General features: G+C 52.4%; 7 protein-coding genes across 15 annotated transcripts; 4 read left to right on the plus strand and 3 right to left on the minus strand.

The window, feature by feature from the left end:
* Positions 1-1797, minus strand: KVP17_000117 (uncharacterized protein; the record flags this gene model as incomplete). 2 transcript variants are annotated; one of them, XM_068516642.1, is made up of 2 exons in its annotated part: positions 1-1737; positions 1766-1797. In XM_068516642.1, coding segments are annotated over 2 exons (1769 nt in total), but the record flags the coding sequence as incomplete, so codon positions are not given. The 2 variants fall into 2 exon arrangements, with proteins under 2 accessions (XP_068373216.1, XP_068373217.1); XM_068516643.1 differs by lacking the exon at positions 1766-1797 and having other exon boundaries at positions 31-1625.
* A 52-nt stretch (positions 1798-1849) lies between these two features.
* On the minus strand, positions 1850-3031 carry KVP17_000119 (uncharacterized protein; the record flags this gene model as incomplete). 3 transcript variants are annotated; one of them, XM_068516678.1, is made up of 6 exons in its annotated part: positions 1850-2192; positions 2219-2375; positions 2406-2519; positions 2548-2585; positions 2614-2861; positions 2891-3031. In XM_068516678.1, the coding sequence occupies 6 exons, from the start codon at positions 3029-3031 to the stop codon at positions 1850-1852; spliced, it is 1041 nt and encodes a 346-aa protein (XP_068373220.1). The 3 variants fall into 3 exon arrangements, with proteins under 3 accessions (XP_068373220.1, XP_068373221.1, XP_068373219.1); XM_068516679.1 differs by lacking the exons at positions 2219-2375; positions 2406-2519; positions 2548-2585; positions 2614-2861; positions 2891-3031 and having other exon boundaries at positions 1850-2191; XM_068516677.1 differs by lacking the exons at positions 1850-2192; positions 2219-2375; positions 2406-2519; positions 2548-2585 and having other exon boundaries at positions 2840-3031.
* A 279-nt stretch (positions 3032-3310) lies between these two features.
* KVP17_000116 (uncharacterized protein) lies at positions 3311-5170 on the plus strand (the record flags this gene model as incomplete). The annotated part of the gene is made up of 1 exon (XM_068516633.1): positions 3311-5170. The coding sequence occupies one exon, from the start codon at positions 3311-3313 to the stop codon at positions 5168-5170; it is 1860 nt and encodes a 619-aa protein (XP_068373215.1).
* A 505-nt stretch (positions 5171-5675) lies between these two features.
* On the minus strand, positions 5676-10350 carry KVP17_000114 (uncharacterized protein; the record flags this gene model as incomplete). Of its 5 annotated transcripts, XM_068516623.1 has the most annotated exons (10): positions 5676-6356; positions 6385-6591; positions 6620-6671; positions 6699-6991; positions 7018-7211; positions 7238-7567; positions 7596-7996; positions 8025-8226; positions 8253-9236; positions 9264-10350. In XM_068516623.1, the coding sequence occupies 10 exons, from the start codon at positions 10348-10350 to the stop codon at positions 5676-5678; spliced, it is 4431 nt and encodes a 1476-aa protein (XP_068373208.1). The 5 variants fall into 5 exon arrangements, with proteins under 5 accessions (XP_068373208.1, XP_068373211.1, XP_068373209.1 ...); XM_068516626.1 differs by lacking the exons at positions 6385-6591; positions 6620-6671; positions 6699-6991; ... (4 more) ...; positions 8253-9236; positions 9264-10350 and having other exon boundaries at positions 5676-6362; XM_068516624.1 differs by lacking the exons at positions 5676-6356; positions 6385-6591; positions 6620-6671; ... (4 more) ...; positions 8253-9236; positions 9264-10350 and having other exon boundaries at positions 6695-6958.
* Positions 10351-10524: 174 nt separating this feature from the next.
* On the plus strand, positions 10525-12561 carry KVP17_000113 (uncharacterized protein; the record flags this gene model as incomplete). Its single annotated transcript, XM_068516622.1, has 1 exon — positions 10525-12561. The coding sequence occupies one exon, from the start codon at positions 10525-10527 to the stop codon at positions 12559-12561; it is 2037 nt and encodes a 678-aa protein (XP_068373207.1).
* Positions 12562-13314: 753 nt separating this feature from the next.
* KVP17_000118 (uncharacterized protein) lies at positions 13315-14421 on the plus strand (the record flags this gene model as incomplete). Its single annotated transcript, XM_068516660.1, has 1 exon — positions 13315-14421. One exon carries the CDS (start codon positions 13315-13317, stop codon positions 14419-14421), a length of 1107 nt encoding a protein of 368 aa, XP_068373218.1.
* A 116-nt stretch (positions 14422-14537) lies between these two features.
* Positions 14538-14997, plus strand: KVP17_000115 (uncharacterized protein; the record flags this gene model as incomplete). Of its 2 annotated transcripts, XM_068516628.1 has the most annotated exons (2): positions 14538-14736; positions 14765-14997. In XM_068516628.1, 2 exons carry the CDS (start codon positions 14538-14540, stop codon positions 14995-14997), a joined length of 432 nt encoding a protein of 143 aa, XP_068373213.1. The 2 variants fall into 2 exon arrangements, with proteins under 2 accessions (XP_068373213.1, XP_068373214.1); XM_068516629.1 differs by having other exon boundaries at positions 14538-14837.
* Positions 14998-15004: the final 7 nt, after the last annotated feature.

Genomic DNA, 15004 nt, shown 5'->3' on the forward strand with positions numbered 1-15004 from the left:
TCCAGATCCTTCTCGTTATCCATGGCTGACTTCACTTCCACGTCCAGGACCTCATTCTCCAGATCCTTCTCGTTATCCATGGCTGACTTCACTTCCACGTCCAGGACCTCATTCTCCAGATCCTTTTTTGGTTCGATGACGGCTTTCTCTTCCAGTTCCGCCTCGTGCTTCTCGAACGGAATGTCCAGCACTGTGGGAAGGTCAACTGAAGATCTATTAGACGATAGGGGCACGTCGCTGTACTCCTCCAGTCTGCTGGCCGAGTCAGGTATGTCGGAGATGTCTGCAGGCGGAAGGCTTGCCTGGAGCGGCTGAGGTAGCTCGTCTTGAGAGACTTTTGCCTTAATCGGTTCTTGAGGCACGCCGCTGGAGAAAGACCTGTTAAGGTTGGAGGAGGAGCCTGTAACGCGAGTCGGAATGACTCGAATTGTGTGTTGTCTTCGCTTCTCTCTTGAAGTTTCGGGAAGAGGAGTCTTGAAGGCTTCGTCCTCCGAAGATATTACTGAGAGTAACTCCTCAGCAACGTCTTTCGCTAATTCTTGAGAGGCTCCCTCCTCGACAGCATCTAATTCCCTCAAAGGCAACATCTTGGGAGGTCCGTGAGATGAGTCATCAAATAGCAATCCAGGACCATGTGAAGACTCATCATGTGAATGGTTCAGCACAATGGAGCTACTCTGTAGCAGCTCGGTGCTCACGGTGCTGCGAAAGAGGTTCGAGACCTCACGGGCTAGCCTAGGCACCACAGGCGTATCGCTCAGCTCGACGAGCTCTTGGAGAAGGCTGTTCTGGCTAGCGATGGATCCCATCGGAGAGGCCGCATAACTCGAAGACGAGGAGGAAGAGCTGGACGAGAATACCTTGCCGGGAACCCAGGTAGTCGCGAGATCAGGACCAAGGCTCGTGTCTCCAGCAGCCGTTGTGGTTTCAACACCAAGGGGCGCAGGAGTTTCGCTGGATCCCTCGTTGTCCTTAGTATGCTTGCCACCCTGTTCCAAGGAGGACATTACTCTGTACAGCACCTGCTTCACCGCATTCTTCGCCATTGCTCGAGCCTCCGCGTCCTTGGCCGGAGGTGTCTCCGAGCGACAGTCCGCGCTGAAGTTCCACGGCCTCGGAGTATTCTGCGAATGTACGGATGGCGTTTCTGATGAGGCCGGCGATGTAGTCTTTGGCGTTTCGTGAACTTCATCGGTGAAGTTCGGCGGCGCATCGGTGAAGTTCGGCGGCGTGGGAGAGCGAGGTGACAAATCCTCGAAGCCCTCGACCATTGCCCTTGGAGTGGGAGTGTCGTCACAGTGGTCGTAAGAAAAAACTGGGTCTTTGGACGCGCATCGAGAGCCGACTGCTGCCGTGAATGTAGCCACCAACGTTGCTGGTGACGCTACAGGCACACACTTGAGCACTTCACCGTGCTCAATGAGTACTGCAAATCTACGAGATCGGAATCCTAAGCCCTTGATATAGGTTTTCATACCCAGAGCCTCTACAAGGTGACACTCGGGATCCGCTAGAACGTTGAACGGCTTTGGTATTCCGACAACTCTCACCCAGTGAGCTGCCACCGCCTCATCATTTGGAACGACCAGAACCACGTCTCCCAGAGACAAAAGGTCATCCTTCATCTGGATGTAGGGTTTGAGGAAGCTCTCCGTATCAATTTTCGTCAAAGCCCCTTCGAATCCTAGAAACAACGACCTCCTCTCGGAATAGTCGGCGAGAGACTTCTGCACGCCGCTGAGTAAATCGATTCCGCAAGTCCCACTTGATGTTGATATCTATGCTTCTGACAGCCATCACCCAAATGTTGTAATAATTACTCAGTCTACCACCAACAGAAAGTATACGATCACTGCACATACTTCGGCAGGACGACTCCGAAATCCAACAGACTTTGCGCGTGCGCTACTATCGCATCGGTTGTGTCCTTGAACTGAATGCCCAACACGCCAGCGGTCTTCGTATTCGGCGCGTGACAGCGAAGTCCCGAAACTTTGGCCGCGTCAGCCATCTGGGAATTAAACAAACCTAGAAACTTCATAAGCCACGTTGGGCACACTCGAGAAGGCGTCCGGAATCCCAATGAGCCAAAGTTGGCTTGTAGAAGCTGTGACATCTGAAGGTAGCTCTTGCCATCATCGCCAGTAGCTATGAATCTCCCTAAGCTCGGATTCTTGTGGAACTCAAGCATGCTGGGATCGAAAGGTAACCACCTCACCTTGGGTGTGCGTATTCCACCAAGCGCGCGTGAATCTCGGCGACATCCCGCACGTCTACACCTGGAAATACGACGTCCGGCACAAGTGGAATGGAGTGCTCCAACAATTGCTTAAGCATAAAGGACGACTCGCAAGTGCCTTGTGACGCATGGAGGACTGAATTCGCACCCGGGCCCTCCCACTTACTAGGACCGATACAGTAGCCAGGGTTAACCGTCAGTAGTTCGATGTCTCGCGACCCGGCTATGGCCCAGGCTTCCTTTTCGGCGAGAACCTTGGCTTTCTCATAGTTAGGCGATTCTATGTTGCGAAATGTTCGGCAACCCACTCTCAGGCACACTGAACATATCCTCAGTGAAGGTCTTGCTGCCTTAGAAACCCTTCCTCCACTCACGTTGTTAACGGATGTCCTCCATAAATGGCTGCAATGGAACTGGTTACAATCACACGACCCACTCCTGCATCTGCTGCTGCAGTCATCACGTGTCGTGTCCCAATCACAGCTGGCGCCACTACTGCGTCCTCAGACAGCCCGATTTTGAATACGCTCGCCACGTGAATCACGACGTCGACGCCCTGGCAAGCCTCCAGCCAGCAGTCCTCCTTCATTAGATCGGCGTCTACCAGTTGTAGATTCTCGCTCTGCGTAGCGGGCGCGCGTCTGCCTGTACCTTGGGTAGCTCTTTGAGGAACTCTGCCTTCTTGCGGTTACGGACAGTGCCACGCACGCGGTAACCCTCCATCAAAAGCCGACTCACAACGTGAGAGCCAACGAAGCCGGTGGCCCCAGTAACGAGCACGAGTTTCGACATCAGGATTTTGAGATTATAGGTGGACTTCGGTGTTATTAACGGAGACTTTGTGTTAGGAACACAATGGCGTGGTCTGAACTCAGCTAAATAATGAAATGTTGTTGCAACCAGTTGAAGCTGTCATTCTAATATGCCAATCGACTGTCATTCCATCATTGAGTTCCATCATTGAGTTCCATCATTGAGTCAGACTGTCATTCATCATTGAGTCAGACTGTCTTTCATCAATGATGTCTTTCATCATGAGTCAGATGCTGTAAATGTTATTTGACATTTGCAATGGTTCACCCCCAGTTTTACGTGCGGGTAACTGTGGATGAGGCGCGCGGTCTCTTAGCTCCGAAAGGTTCCCGTTGCAACCCGTACGCCAAGTTCTACTGGATTGGATCCAAATGCAAAACCAGCGTTGTTAACAACGACACGACACCTCACTGGAGCAAGGCATTTGTAATCCCAGTGTATGAGCATGCAAACAAGATCCTGACCGTGGAGCTCTGGTCACACAGCTCAGTTCTCAACAATCCATTGGGAAAGGCGTCCATCGACCTCGAACGCATGAACCCTCACCGCATTAGCGACGGTTGGTATCCGCTTACGCCTTTGGAGGGTTGTGCCAACGGAGAGGTTCGATTACAAATTGAAATCGATCAAAAAGGCAAGTACGCAGCTGATACCTCGATAGCGATGCCTTTAGAACTTAATCGCGAAAGTCCTACGAAGCTCAATGATGTGTTTTATGAGGAGGAGTTCGAGTCGGATTCAAGCTCTAGTTTTTCCGACTCTAGCTCTACATCACAGCTGGCCAAGGGGATTGATGCTTACCCTACACGACATAATGAAGAAGTTTATGACAAGGACCGTCTGGTTCCAGCACGGCAGAAGAAGGTAATGGCCGAGGTGTCACATGTGGAAATCCAGAAGAAGAAGCTGATCCCGTTCTGGGAGCTGAAGGCGCTCTACCCCCAGTTGTCAGACAAGAAAATTCATCATGCATTGAATGCCAACGATGGGGACTTTTCACAAGCGCACAGAGCGCTGATGCGGGATCTGATGGACCTGGCTGCATCCATTCGCCCAGACGATTTCTCGAGCGCTAACGATGTCGAAGCCCTGGTCCGAGAACCCAAAAGATCTGAGACTGGCAAGAACGACGAACGACGAAAGGGACGCAAGAAGGAACGGCAGGGCTATGAGGCGAAGGTGGCAGCTGCCAAGAAGGAAATGGAGGAGAAGCTGCGGCAGCAATTTGACAAGCAGACAATAGTTTCCAGTGACGCTCAAACAGCTGGTTACCGTCACGCCCTCATCATCGCCAGCGACTCTCGCCAGGAACGTGGCGCGTTGCATGATGCAAGGTGCGTACAAGACTGGCTGAAGAAGGTGCATGGAATGACCGACAAGTGTATTCTTACCGTTGTGGACGACCACCCAGATGAGCGGTTACGACCGACAATGCGGAACATTGTGACTGCGGTGCAGTGGTTTCAGCAATACGCGGCTGAGGGTTCATCGTTGTTCGTATACATCAACCTCCATTCCATCCTCCCACAACACGAATGTTATCCGAGCCTACTCGTATCTCAGGACGGTATGGAGTTTCCCACGTCTTTCTTCAACAAGGATCTCGTTCGGGACTTGCCAAACAAGTGCCGAGTCACCATCCTTTCGGAGACGGAGTTGCATCTGGAGTTGCCGTTCACGTACTACAATGGCAATTGGCAGAAGGGTTCTGTGTTCCCTCGCCTAGGGCCTGCGGATGTGCAAGTCTTCTCGCGGACACCGGCATTCCAGCAAAGCCAGTATGGCGGCCAGTTCACTAACCGGTTCCTAGGTATTACATCGGGACCCAAAGCGTACTCCATAGACTACCTGACGTTGCTCGCGCAGCTCGACGTGGAGGGACAGCAGACGTGCACAAGGGACAATGGCGGCCTCCCCAAACTCCCAGCCTTCTTCTTCAGTAGCCAGCAGTGGAATATCACCCGACGGTTCAACCTTATGGATATAGTGCCGAACTGTAATCCGCACCTAGGTCGTCCACGTATTCAGGACACCGAAACTTTCAAGAAGGGAATGGTATATGCCAGACATGGAATCAACCAGGTCAAGCGGCTGCAGGAGAACCTGCAGAAAAAGTGAAGAACTTCTGAAATTAGCCTTTATAAATTTGTGGATGAAGACCTTTAATTTATTGCCGGTCTTCGTTGTCGCTAATAAACAGTCCCGTGACATTTAAACATGACTGACATTGATCAATTTCTCCCTATGCTGGAGGCCAGCCAGCGGCTCTACGACTGGGTCAGAAGTTCCGCGGGCATAGCTTGGCTGTCAGTCATAGGAGGGGTCTTACTTGTGCTCATTGTCATATCCTGTTTATGTTGTGGAGGATGCCTCAGCTGGAAGCAGGTGTGTTGTTGCTGCTGCAAGAAAAAGGACTCGCAGCCCTCGCAGCCCGTGGAAACACGAGAACAAACAACATCCGTCGTTCCAGTGGAGCTCGGCGACAGGGCCACCTCTCAGCGGCTGGACATGTCAGAAAGCGTTCCGATCTCCAACAGTGCAGTTCCGTTGCCATCAGTGACCGCACCACCCAGTTTTGATATCGAGTGCGTGGTGAAGTCCACATAATTCTAGTCCTTTAAAATTATTCATAACGCCGAAACAGCCCAGATCGGGGAAACGAGAGATTTGGTCTCGGTTCCACCTGATCAGCTTCCCGAATAGACCCAATCTTCTTCTGGATGCCGCGAGTCAGTGACCCTTCTGGCCTCGTTTGGGACGCAACCTTGCGAACTGGCCATGCAACCCTCTCCAAGGGTTTGCGTCCTCGTTTCATATCCTCTGCCCTGGCACCCGTAGCAACCGCGACTATTTCCCGTAGTGGCATCTCCCGTTGTTTACTCATGCCTGTCGCCGCTTTCAAGTTGTGTGTCATGTTGTTGATCTGCTTTCTGAACCCCGTCAAAGTCATAACATCTGCCCGCGGCAGCTTCCCGGATCGTCCGCGCCCTCCAAGACGCAGCTTGCAACGATTTGAGTGAGCCTCCAGGGCTTTCCGCAAAAACGCCAAACAGTCACCGTCCGCAAAGACCTCCGGATGGGAGAGCGCAGGAATAAACGACGATCGTCGGCAAGGTGTCCCCATCTTGTCAGGAACCATTACTACGCTGCCGTCAGGGCTGGAGAAAGTCCGAAAGAGGTCAGTAGGTTTCGGGTCGCAGGATCCATGGGTATCGAAGCCGCCTACGTATTTCACGATCATCTCCTTATTCTCCTTCAGCTTCAACACGGCGAACAAGTCGATCCTGGACCCAGTTGTAATAGTCTGCATACTGCGCCTGCTATTATCTCACCACGACAGGTACGTTGTCAATGTAGATGAGGTTCACATCCGTGATGGGGTTTTGCACTGTGAAGTTGAGAAACCCTGCCTGATGATTTTCGCTCCTTGACCTCACGGAAATCGGGAAAGTGTAAGCATACCCAGGTGACTCTCCGCGCAGACTTAGGAGGATAACGCTGTCTTGTGAAACCAAGACAAGGTGCGTCCTGGTGTGCCACTGTATTGGTGCTCCCACAGCGCCTCACAGAGTATTTATCAGCGTCTGGATGCTCGAAGGACGAGACGAACTGCGACACGCTGGTGTTTCGGGGACGGAACTCTCACCGTAACAAACGAGGACAGCTGTCTTCGGTAACACCGGCTTTGTATGCCGGGTCGTCGTAGGCCGCCGTCACGGTCTTGGTGAACATATCTGCCCACGACTTAAGTTCCCCCCGCACATGGAACAGACCATGAACCTTGGAGCAGTCAAACTGAAGGAACCGGGATAGGATGCCTACTGTAGATCCTTTGTGGCCCAACAACAAGGCCCCGGAGCCCAAGTGTAACTGCAGCAAATCTCCGCTTTCAGTGCCAACGACCATCACCGCGCTCCCCGTCTGCTCAATGGTGCGGAACTGTATCCGATCCCTCTGATACTCACTGCACTGCGATCAATAGAGGCCTCCGAGAACACGACTGGCATAGGAAGCACCACGCATCCTTTGCATTTTATGACGCTGGACAACCCTGAGAGAGGGGTTGGTAGGCGATTGGTATCAAGCGGCCGGCCTACGAACAGAGGAGTTGCAGCGTTGGCCTGGATGTCAACCACCAACCATCGACCGGTCGAATCGCCTGTGTGGGGGAACGCCGGAGCTCACACGCCAGCGTCCGGTGACACATCGTTGCCTTGGATGGGAGTTTTGCGGTGACGGCGTTGCGGAAGTCGAAGCAGAACTTTTGGACATCCATAAGTGAGACGTCATCACCTTCGCGTCCTTCCACCTCTGGTTGCAGACTGGTGGTGCACCTCTCGGTGGCAAGAAAGACAATGGGATGGCTTCCGAGCTTCCATCGGCCCATACAACTCATTCCGAAGGGCACTCGCAGCCCCGGATCAATGTCGCCAACTTGGGCTTCACACGTCGACAATTCGCTAGCCTCAGACTGCCAGCGAAACACGGCGACTTCTCCAGAGGCAAACCCAACAGCTGGATCAGGAAATGTCGGTGCCCGCACCTAGGTAACGCTGCTTCCTTGTAGCGTACATGGACAGTTGCACCGCGGAGATTTCAGTGGAGGTTGGCCAGAACGACTGGACGGGCTTGGCGTGACAGGAGTTGATGGTGTAGAGGCGACTCCTCTCACATGGACACTTCGACGTTACCTTGCTTCCAGGCCCAAAGTAAGCAATGGCTGAGATAGTGTAGAGCAGAACGTAGCTGGCTCCATTCACCATCCAAATATTAACAGTCCCGTCAACGTGCCCTGTAGTTAATAGTGTCGCAGGCAATTCCACAGAGGATAGGCGGTTGAAAAATGACAATGGCCGGATAAGATCGCCAGTTCCCAACCGGTCGTTCAGGGCCAGCCACTCGTCATGCTCGGAGTCGTTTTCGTTGATGTGCCTCGTCATCTGACTGCGTACAACACGCCACACGGACCCACTGAGATCTGTTGCCTCCCATCGACACTATCCACCCGTTAGTAACTTGCCGAAGTCGCGCGGTGAGTAGCGCTGCTGCGAAAGCCATTGTGGAGTCTTCCACTGGCAACGAGCACTCGGGTGTTGTAATCAGCGTGTTAAGGTCGGCGTTGGTTCTTGCGGCCGCCAGTAGGGCCTTCAGTGGTGGGAGTTGTTCGTTGACGTCTGTGATGAGTCAGCTTCCAACTCACGTTTGTCAGACCCGACCAGTCTGTTCTTAACGAACCTAACGTCCTTCGAGTCCACTGTACGACAATACCAATCACAGGCCGACACTCCTACCAGGCGCATTGAACTCCAAGAGACAGAAAAGGCCGGCCAACTGCTAACAAAAGCCTCGGGTGCATTGCAGTCCCCCCCCTTCTCAATTTTGACGTCTCCAACGTCGTCTCCCTTGGAAGAATGGAAGCCGGCCGTCCAGTTGCGCATCAGTGGATAGAACCCCATCATGACGTCAACTTTCTTGTTAGAAATACCCACGACAGTCCCCAGCACTTGCATGTAGGGAAAAGGGGATAGCGCCAGGATGGTGCACGATGACAGTAGCATCCGAGATAGTTTAGCGATAGACTGCCGCAGAAGATCAACCATGTCTCCACAGTCGTCCTGTCGCAAGGGCGGAAGGGCCAACCCGCCAAGCGACGCAACTGTCGGGAAACCACACGTATATGGCGCCTGGATAGTGTGTGGAGGGACAGTTATGCAGTGTTGAATGACTCCACCTAGGTGTTTGGAGTCAGGAAATACGCCATGCACCTGCGTCCAGCAGTCTCCACTAAGCTGAATCAGGTTGGACGGACAATCAGCCCCGAGCTGCTTCCCACTGAACCGCTCCTGTGCCGTCAGTCGCCGAGGTCTGATAAGGACGTAAACAGAGCCCTTTACAATGCAGGAAGGATCGTTTTGTCGCTCAGGCGAGAGGTCCTTGTTGTGCCAATGAATGAAGGGGAGGCTGCAATTCGAGTGTGATCTCCCCATCAGACCGTCGAGGTCAAGGATCAGGATTGGAGTGAACTTGTGTCTTGCAAAGACCATCAACTGAGGTTGCAACCCTTCTGTAGTCTCGTTGGCGGTAACGGTTGACACTAGGATAGCCCTACCACGGTGCTGGTAATGAACTGCTTGCACCTCCAGCCTTCCCACTGAGGTAGTTGCGCTCGGCAAGCAGAGCGTTTCTGTGTCGACTAGGAAACGAAACTCACTCTGACATACGGATGAGTCCCTCACATTATTGAGCTCTCGGGAACTGAAAGGTAAGTAGAAATCGAGGACAGAGGCGGTGGCCAAGTGCACCTCGGCTACTAAACCTTGAGCGTAGGCCAACAGGACCACCTGAGAAGATGTAGGGTGCACTTGCATGTCCACGAGGGGGTTGTCTGTGGTAGTCATGACTGCAGGCAAGGATGTCACGGTGATCTGACTTAAAACCTGCTGACTGGTAATCAGAAAGTCGGTAAAGCTTCCACTCCATGCATCGAACACGCGCAAATCGCCTTCAGATGTCCCAAGGAGAACCAACCACCTTGAGTCTTCCTTCGGATCGCCGGACGGGTATGGGTTGTACCAATCAACCAAAGACTCCGGTTTGGACTCGCCAGAAGTGGTCTCTTCGTTTGACCCAACCCCATCGTTACGTAGAGTTGAGGCCAATCGTTGCTCCAGCAAGGTTCGCTCCCATTTCGAGGACGGGTGGAATCTATTGCGGATCATGGACGAGACAAAGAAAGGAAGGTCAATCGTACGGGGGGCCTTTGGTTTGACGTCTTCAAGAAATGTCCACAGCTGAAGAACCCCTTCGAACGACAATTCTTCATTGGTCTGTCTCTCCTGTACTCCATAGGTCAGGAGTGTGCCGGTGCCCGGAATGAACAACATCCTTTCAACAATAGTTGGCCTATCGTTCATTAATCCGTAGGAGTGAAGAGGAGTGTGAAGGATAATATCTCCGACAAGTCCTTCTTCTCCCAAGTGCCTGGATGTGAGAGCTTCAGGCGTCTGCCCTAACGGAAACGCCAGAATCTGTAGAATCGGATCCAGAGCGAACACATCTCCTGCGGTCTGGAGGCCTAACGGGGCAGACATTGCTGGCTGGAGAAGCCGGATGGCATTACCAGGGGTGGCGTTATGCACAACTCGTGAGTCCTTCGTCACAGACGACAGGCCATCCTCGGAAGGTGCTTTGTACAACGGTGACCGCATCGAGCCGGTTCGAGCAGTCACTATACTCAGTAGGGACGGCATCCCCCCTTCTGAATCCTCGCTGAAGGAGCCTTTCCAGTGACCCTCCATGACAACACGTTAAAACACGTAATTACCAGTGTGTTCGCCACCAACAACTGTGACGAGTAGGATGTGCATGACTCGAAGCAGACCTGAATACGTCTCAAAGCGTTTTCTCCAAACCCATCAACTTAATGACCCCACAAGCCTCCAACCCAACAGTAAAATTGTAGCATATTATTTATGAGGTCCACTCTGACTCTAGCTCTTTTGGCGCAAGCTCTAGGCGGACCAGTTGATGACTGTAAGAAGAGCCTCGCAGAGGCGACAGGCAAGTGTGCTTGGGCCTGTGGCGCCTTGTACGATTCTTCTTGGGCTTGTCCCGCAGGTAACGCACAGACCATCTCTGGTGATGCGTTGGCGGATTGCACAATTGGTGTTTACCCCTCCTTGAACTGCGCGAAGACCACCCCAGTTGCGAACGTGGCTGCGTGCGCGGAATCTTTTGGAGACGCTAGTTGCAAGGCTGCTTGTAACGTTCTACACGACCATAACTGGGCCTGTCCTACTGGTCCGGCATCGCATATCAGCGGTCAGCAGTTGGCTGACTGTGTGGCGAAGACTTACCCCAGTTTAAACTGCAAAACAGGCCCTACCGAGCACTGCAACAAGAAGGATACTATTACGCTTGGAGGTTCTCCTTGGTCGCTGACAGATCCTGCTGTGTCCCAGTGGGTTACGTGGTGTGACTCCGTGATCTCTATGGCCAACTCATGTGCTGAGGCGCTCGCTTCGGCCCAATCCAACGGTACCGACTGCGCGTTGATGGTGAGCGCTCCTACACCGAGTGTTAATCCTACACCGAACACGACTACTACGACCCGAGCCACCACTAGAGCCACAACCCAAGCCACCACAACCCAAGCCACCACAACCAAGGCGAAGACTACAACAATCGCCCACACTACGTCACGCGACGGAGGCTCTGGCGCGGGCGTGTGTGAGACTCTTCGAATCCCTATGGATACAATCAGGATCGGTGATATTGGCAGCGGTCAGGATTCCTACGTGTGTGTACCTCAATTCCGTGGCAACCAGCCTCAGAAGGCCATGGAGATTACTGCCAACGACATGGGTATCCCTACGAACCGATATATCGAGTGCAGGCAGGACCCCTGGAAGCCCGATAGCGGCGAGTGGACTGCGAAGTCGGATTTGTGCCCTTCCGCCTACGCTGTCTGCGAGAACAACAAGTGTGTGCCCTATAAGAGCTCCAGTAGCAAACCTACCTACTACGAGAAGCATTTCGGCCGTAAGTGGACTGGAGTTGACACGTGGCCCTCTGTAACAGTAACGACTTATGGCGGGTCATGCGCCTCGGGAGGCGTGGTGGAGGAGTGGAGGGACTGGGCTATCGACTGTTTGGGCGTGGACGGTGTTGGCGCTGTGCCGACTATGATGTACGGAGACTGGGCTAAGAATGGTCAGGCTGCTTGGCGTAATAATGACCTCTGCTACGAGGTCGAGTCTGAGTATACCTCTAGACCTCTGACTGTCATCATCATCGGTCGATGTGGAGGCTACACCTACTGCAAGAATACTGCTGAGAACACGCAGATCAATCCTGTCCTGCCCCTCCCCAACAACAGCGACAGCAGCTATGAGCTGCCTCCTGGCGACTTCTCGAACTCCCACCGTTCGGACGGCAACGTTTGCATTCTGACTCATGACGCTGTTTGGCATGGAGGCGGCCCTTCGGACTGCAACACTATTAAGTCTCGCGGCGCGAATCCTATTGGGGAGAAGTACTGCAGCGACAGCGCGAGCTTGCATAGGGATTGGTGCGCTCGAAACGACCATCCACATATCGATCTCGACGCGAAAACGCTTGATCTGATATGCGGGTCTGCCGGTGTCTCTGCTGGTTCGTGCCACTTAACGAGGGTGAAGCCGAAGAAGTGTCCGTGGGCCGTCCCCAAGAACCCCTCTGGTGAGCTGGGAGAGAAGTCCTTTGCGCCCATGGAGCTGATTGGAGAGGGAAAATGCCCCACTGGGAAGCAGTACGCATGTGACGGCGAACCTCTTGCGGCCGGACAGGCTTGTTGGAAGTCTAAGTCGCAGTGGTGGTTCAGTCCGAACAGCTTCAGCGACTTCGTAGTGTCATCTACTACATGCTGTACTGAAGGCGCAAAGGATGGCTTCGTGTTCTTGGTGGGCCAGAGCTCCACCTACTCTGAAGACAAGGCCAAACAGATTGCCAAGGACAATAACATGATGTAATCCTCTGATTTTATACAATTTTTATGCTATTGATGATGTTTAGATTGCAAAGTTAAATAATATTCACTTTATTTCAACTAGAACTAAGATGTTCAAGGATTCTCATCAGTTTTGTTCTCCTTTTTTTCAACCTGTTTCGATTGTAGCGTCTTCTGTTGTAGCGCCGGTGTACCGTTCTTCGCTTCTGTGCTCCAGTCTCCTTTCTTCCCGTCGGGCGCCGTGTCTTGTGGTTTCTAGTGGATGTTAATGCGCTTCATTTTTGTGATCTTTCAAGCTCTTCTGAGTCTACTAGTCCTCTTTCAGCATCGCGCTCTCTCCTCGTGTCAGTCGGCCTCCTTCGCGATTGAGGTGTTGTCTGAGTCGGACGTCGCCTGCTTTCCTTCCTGCTGCAAGGCTATCTTTCCATTGAGTGACAGGTGCGCTGCAAAGCGAAACCTCTTGCGTCGTCGCTCTCTCAGCATACAATGGACGTGACCTCTGGTAATCTACATCAGCGTTTGGGGCCTCTCTTGGGGCGTAACCGGAGTGGATAAATGATTCGAGGCCTCTGGCATTTTCTCATGTTCTGTGAAACTGGTTTTCGAATTTTCGATCAATGACTCGTCACATTTCTCAATGACTCAATACCGCGCATTCTGACTGGTTGTTGAAGCAGCAATCGCATATTCACGCACCACTCAGGAACGCCCAACTTGGAAAAAAAGGTGGCCCATTTTCTGCCGGTCCATTTTTTGACGAGCGTTTGTTTCCTTAATGATAAGTGACAGTGGAAGATCTGGTGACGAAGACAGTCACACTGTTGCAAACGACATGTTGACATGCGATTCCTTTGACGACTTTGTGAATAACGTGGAGTGTGTTGCAGAGGTTAGAAATGCAATACGCCAGGATTTGTTGACGTCGCCTACAGTTCCACACCGGGCACAGGCTCTATTACTGGATCTGGACAACACTTTAATACCGACAAGTTGGATAATGAACCAGTGGCAAGCAGCAAGAGCGAAGAACAAGTTGGTTGTGGAGCGCATTCGGTCGGCTGTGGAAGCTTCCGGTATCTTCATGATCATTGACGATCTCCTCATGAAGCTTAAGACGTCCCTGCACATCGACTTCATAAAAATCGTGACGAATGCTGGGATGAAGACTGTAGAGGATTTCTACTTGGGATATTGCGTTCCAGAATTAGGCAACATTTTGGAGAAGCATAATATCGAAATCGAGAGCACCCAAAAGTGGGCAGGTTCATTGGGCCCAGCACCTCCAGAATCTGACGACGACGGTTTCCGAGATTACTACATCAACATAAAGTTTCGTGAATTTGAGTCCACAATCCTGCGAAGGTTTGAGTCAGCCTCTGTGGATGTGACTTCCGTCGGAGACCAGGTCTGCGAGATAGCTGCGGCGTGCCGATTGGGCAAAAGCCTGGTTGCCAATGTGGAGCTGGTGAAGCTGCTGATGATCCTCGATCCCATGGACAACAAATTTGCCAACCAGACGCCCGAGTCATTCGCAGAACAACTACGGCATCTCTCATGTCGTATTCAGGATGTGTGTGCCCGATCTTGTGTGACCGCGTGCCGGCACGAGCTGGTGTATCGCAGTCAGAGTCAAGTACCGGATGATCGACAGGTCCCAGTGTGGGTACCTTTCACAGGGAACCTCATGTATTGCATCCTTCGTCAGGACAGTCTGGTGGAAGAGTTGCCGTACTACATGCCTATCCAGTACATGAACCTCACCGATCAGTCAGTTGTCTGCAATGCATTCGTCAGGCAGGATGAGGAAAGCGACGACCCTAAGCAGACGGATCTAGCTCTGGTGACGACGGATGTGCAATCCTCTTTAGGCTCGATGATATGATTGACTAAAATCGGGCCATCTTCAAATTGACTGTCAGTTACAACAAAGAAACGTCTCGTCTCCCCTATCCCTCTCATACACAATTAACGAATATCCCGAATGTAAATCACACATTCATGTCTGCCCGGAGTCAGGCCCTCAACAAGTACAAGCTTGTGTTCTTGGGGGAGCAGGCTGTTGGGAAAACCTCGATCATTACCCGCTTCATGTACGACACCTTCGACCTGAACTACCAGGCCACGATTGGCATCGACTTTCTCTCCAAGACGATTTATTTGGACGATCGCACTGTGCGATTGCAGCTGTGGGATACTGGTGAGGTTCTGGTCCTCTGGGCATTCAGCTGGCCAGGAGCGGTTCAGGTCGCTTATCCCTTCATACATAAGAGATTCTTCAGCGGCGGTTGTAGTCTATGATGTGACTAACCGCGCGTCCTTCGTCAACACCGCACGATGGATTGAAGATGTACGTGCTGAGAGAGGCAACAGCGTGGTCATCGTCCTCGTCGCCAACAAGGTTGATATCTCCGACAAACGAGAGGTCACAACTGAGGAAGGGGAAGCAAAAGCGGCGTGAGTTCTGG

Source organism: the organism of the source record quoted next (assembly GCF_019968985.1).
Source record: "MAG: Porospora cf. gigantea B chromosome Unknown PgB_NODE_559_length_15004_cov_124.357, whole genome shotgun sequence".
NCBI classification, from domain to species: Eukaryota; Apicomplexa; class Conoidasida; order Eugregarinorida; family Porosporidae; genus Porospora; species Porospora cf. gigantea B.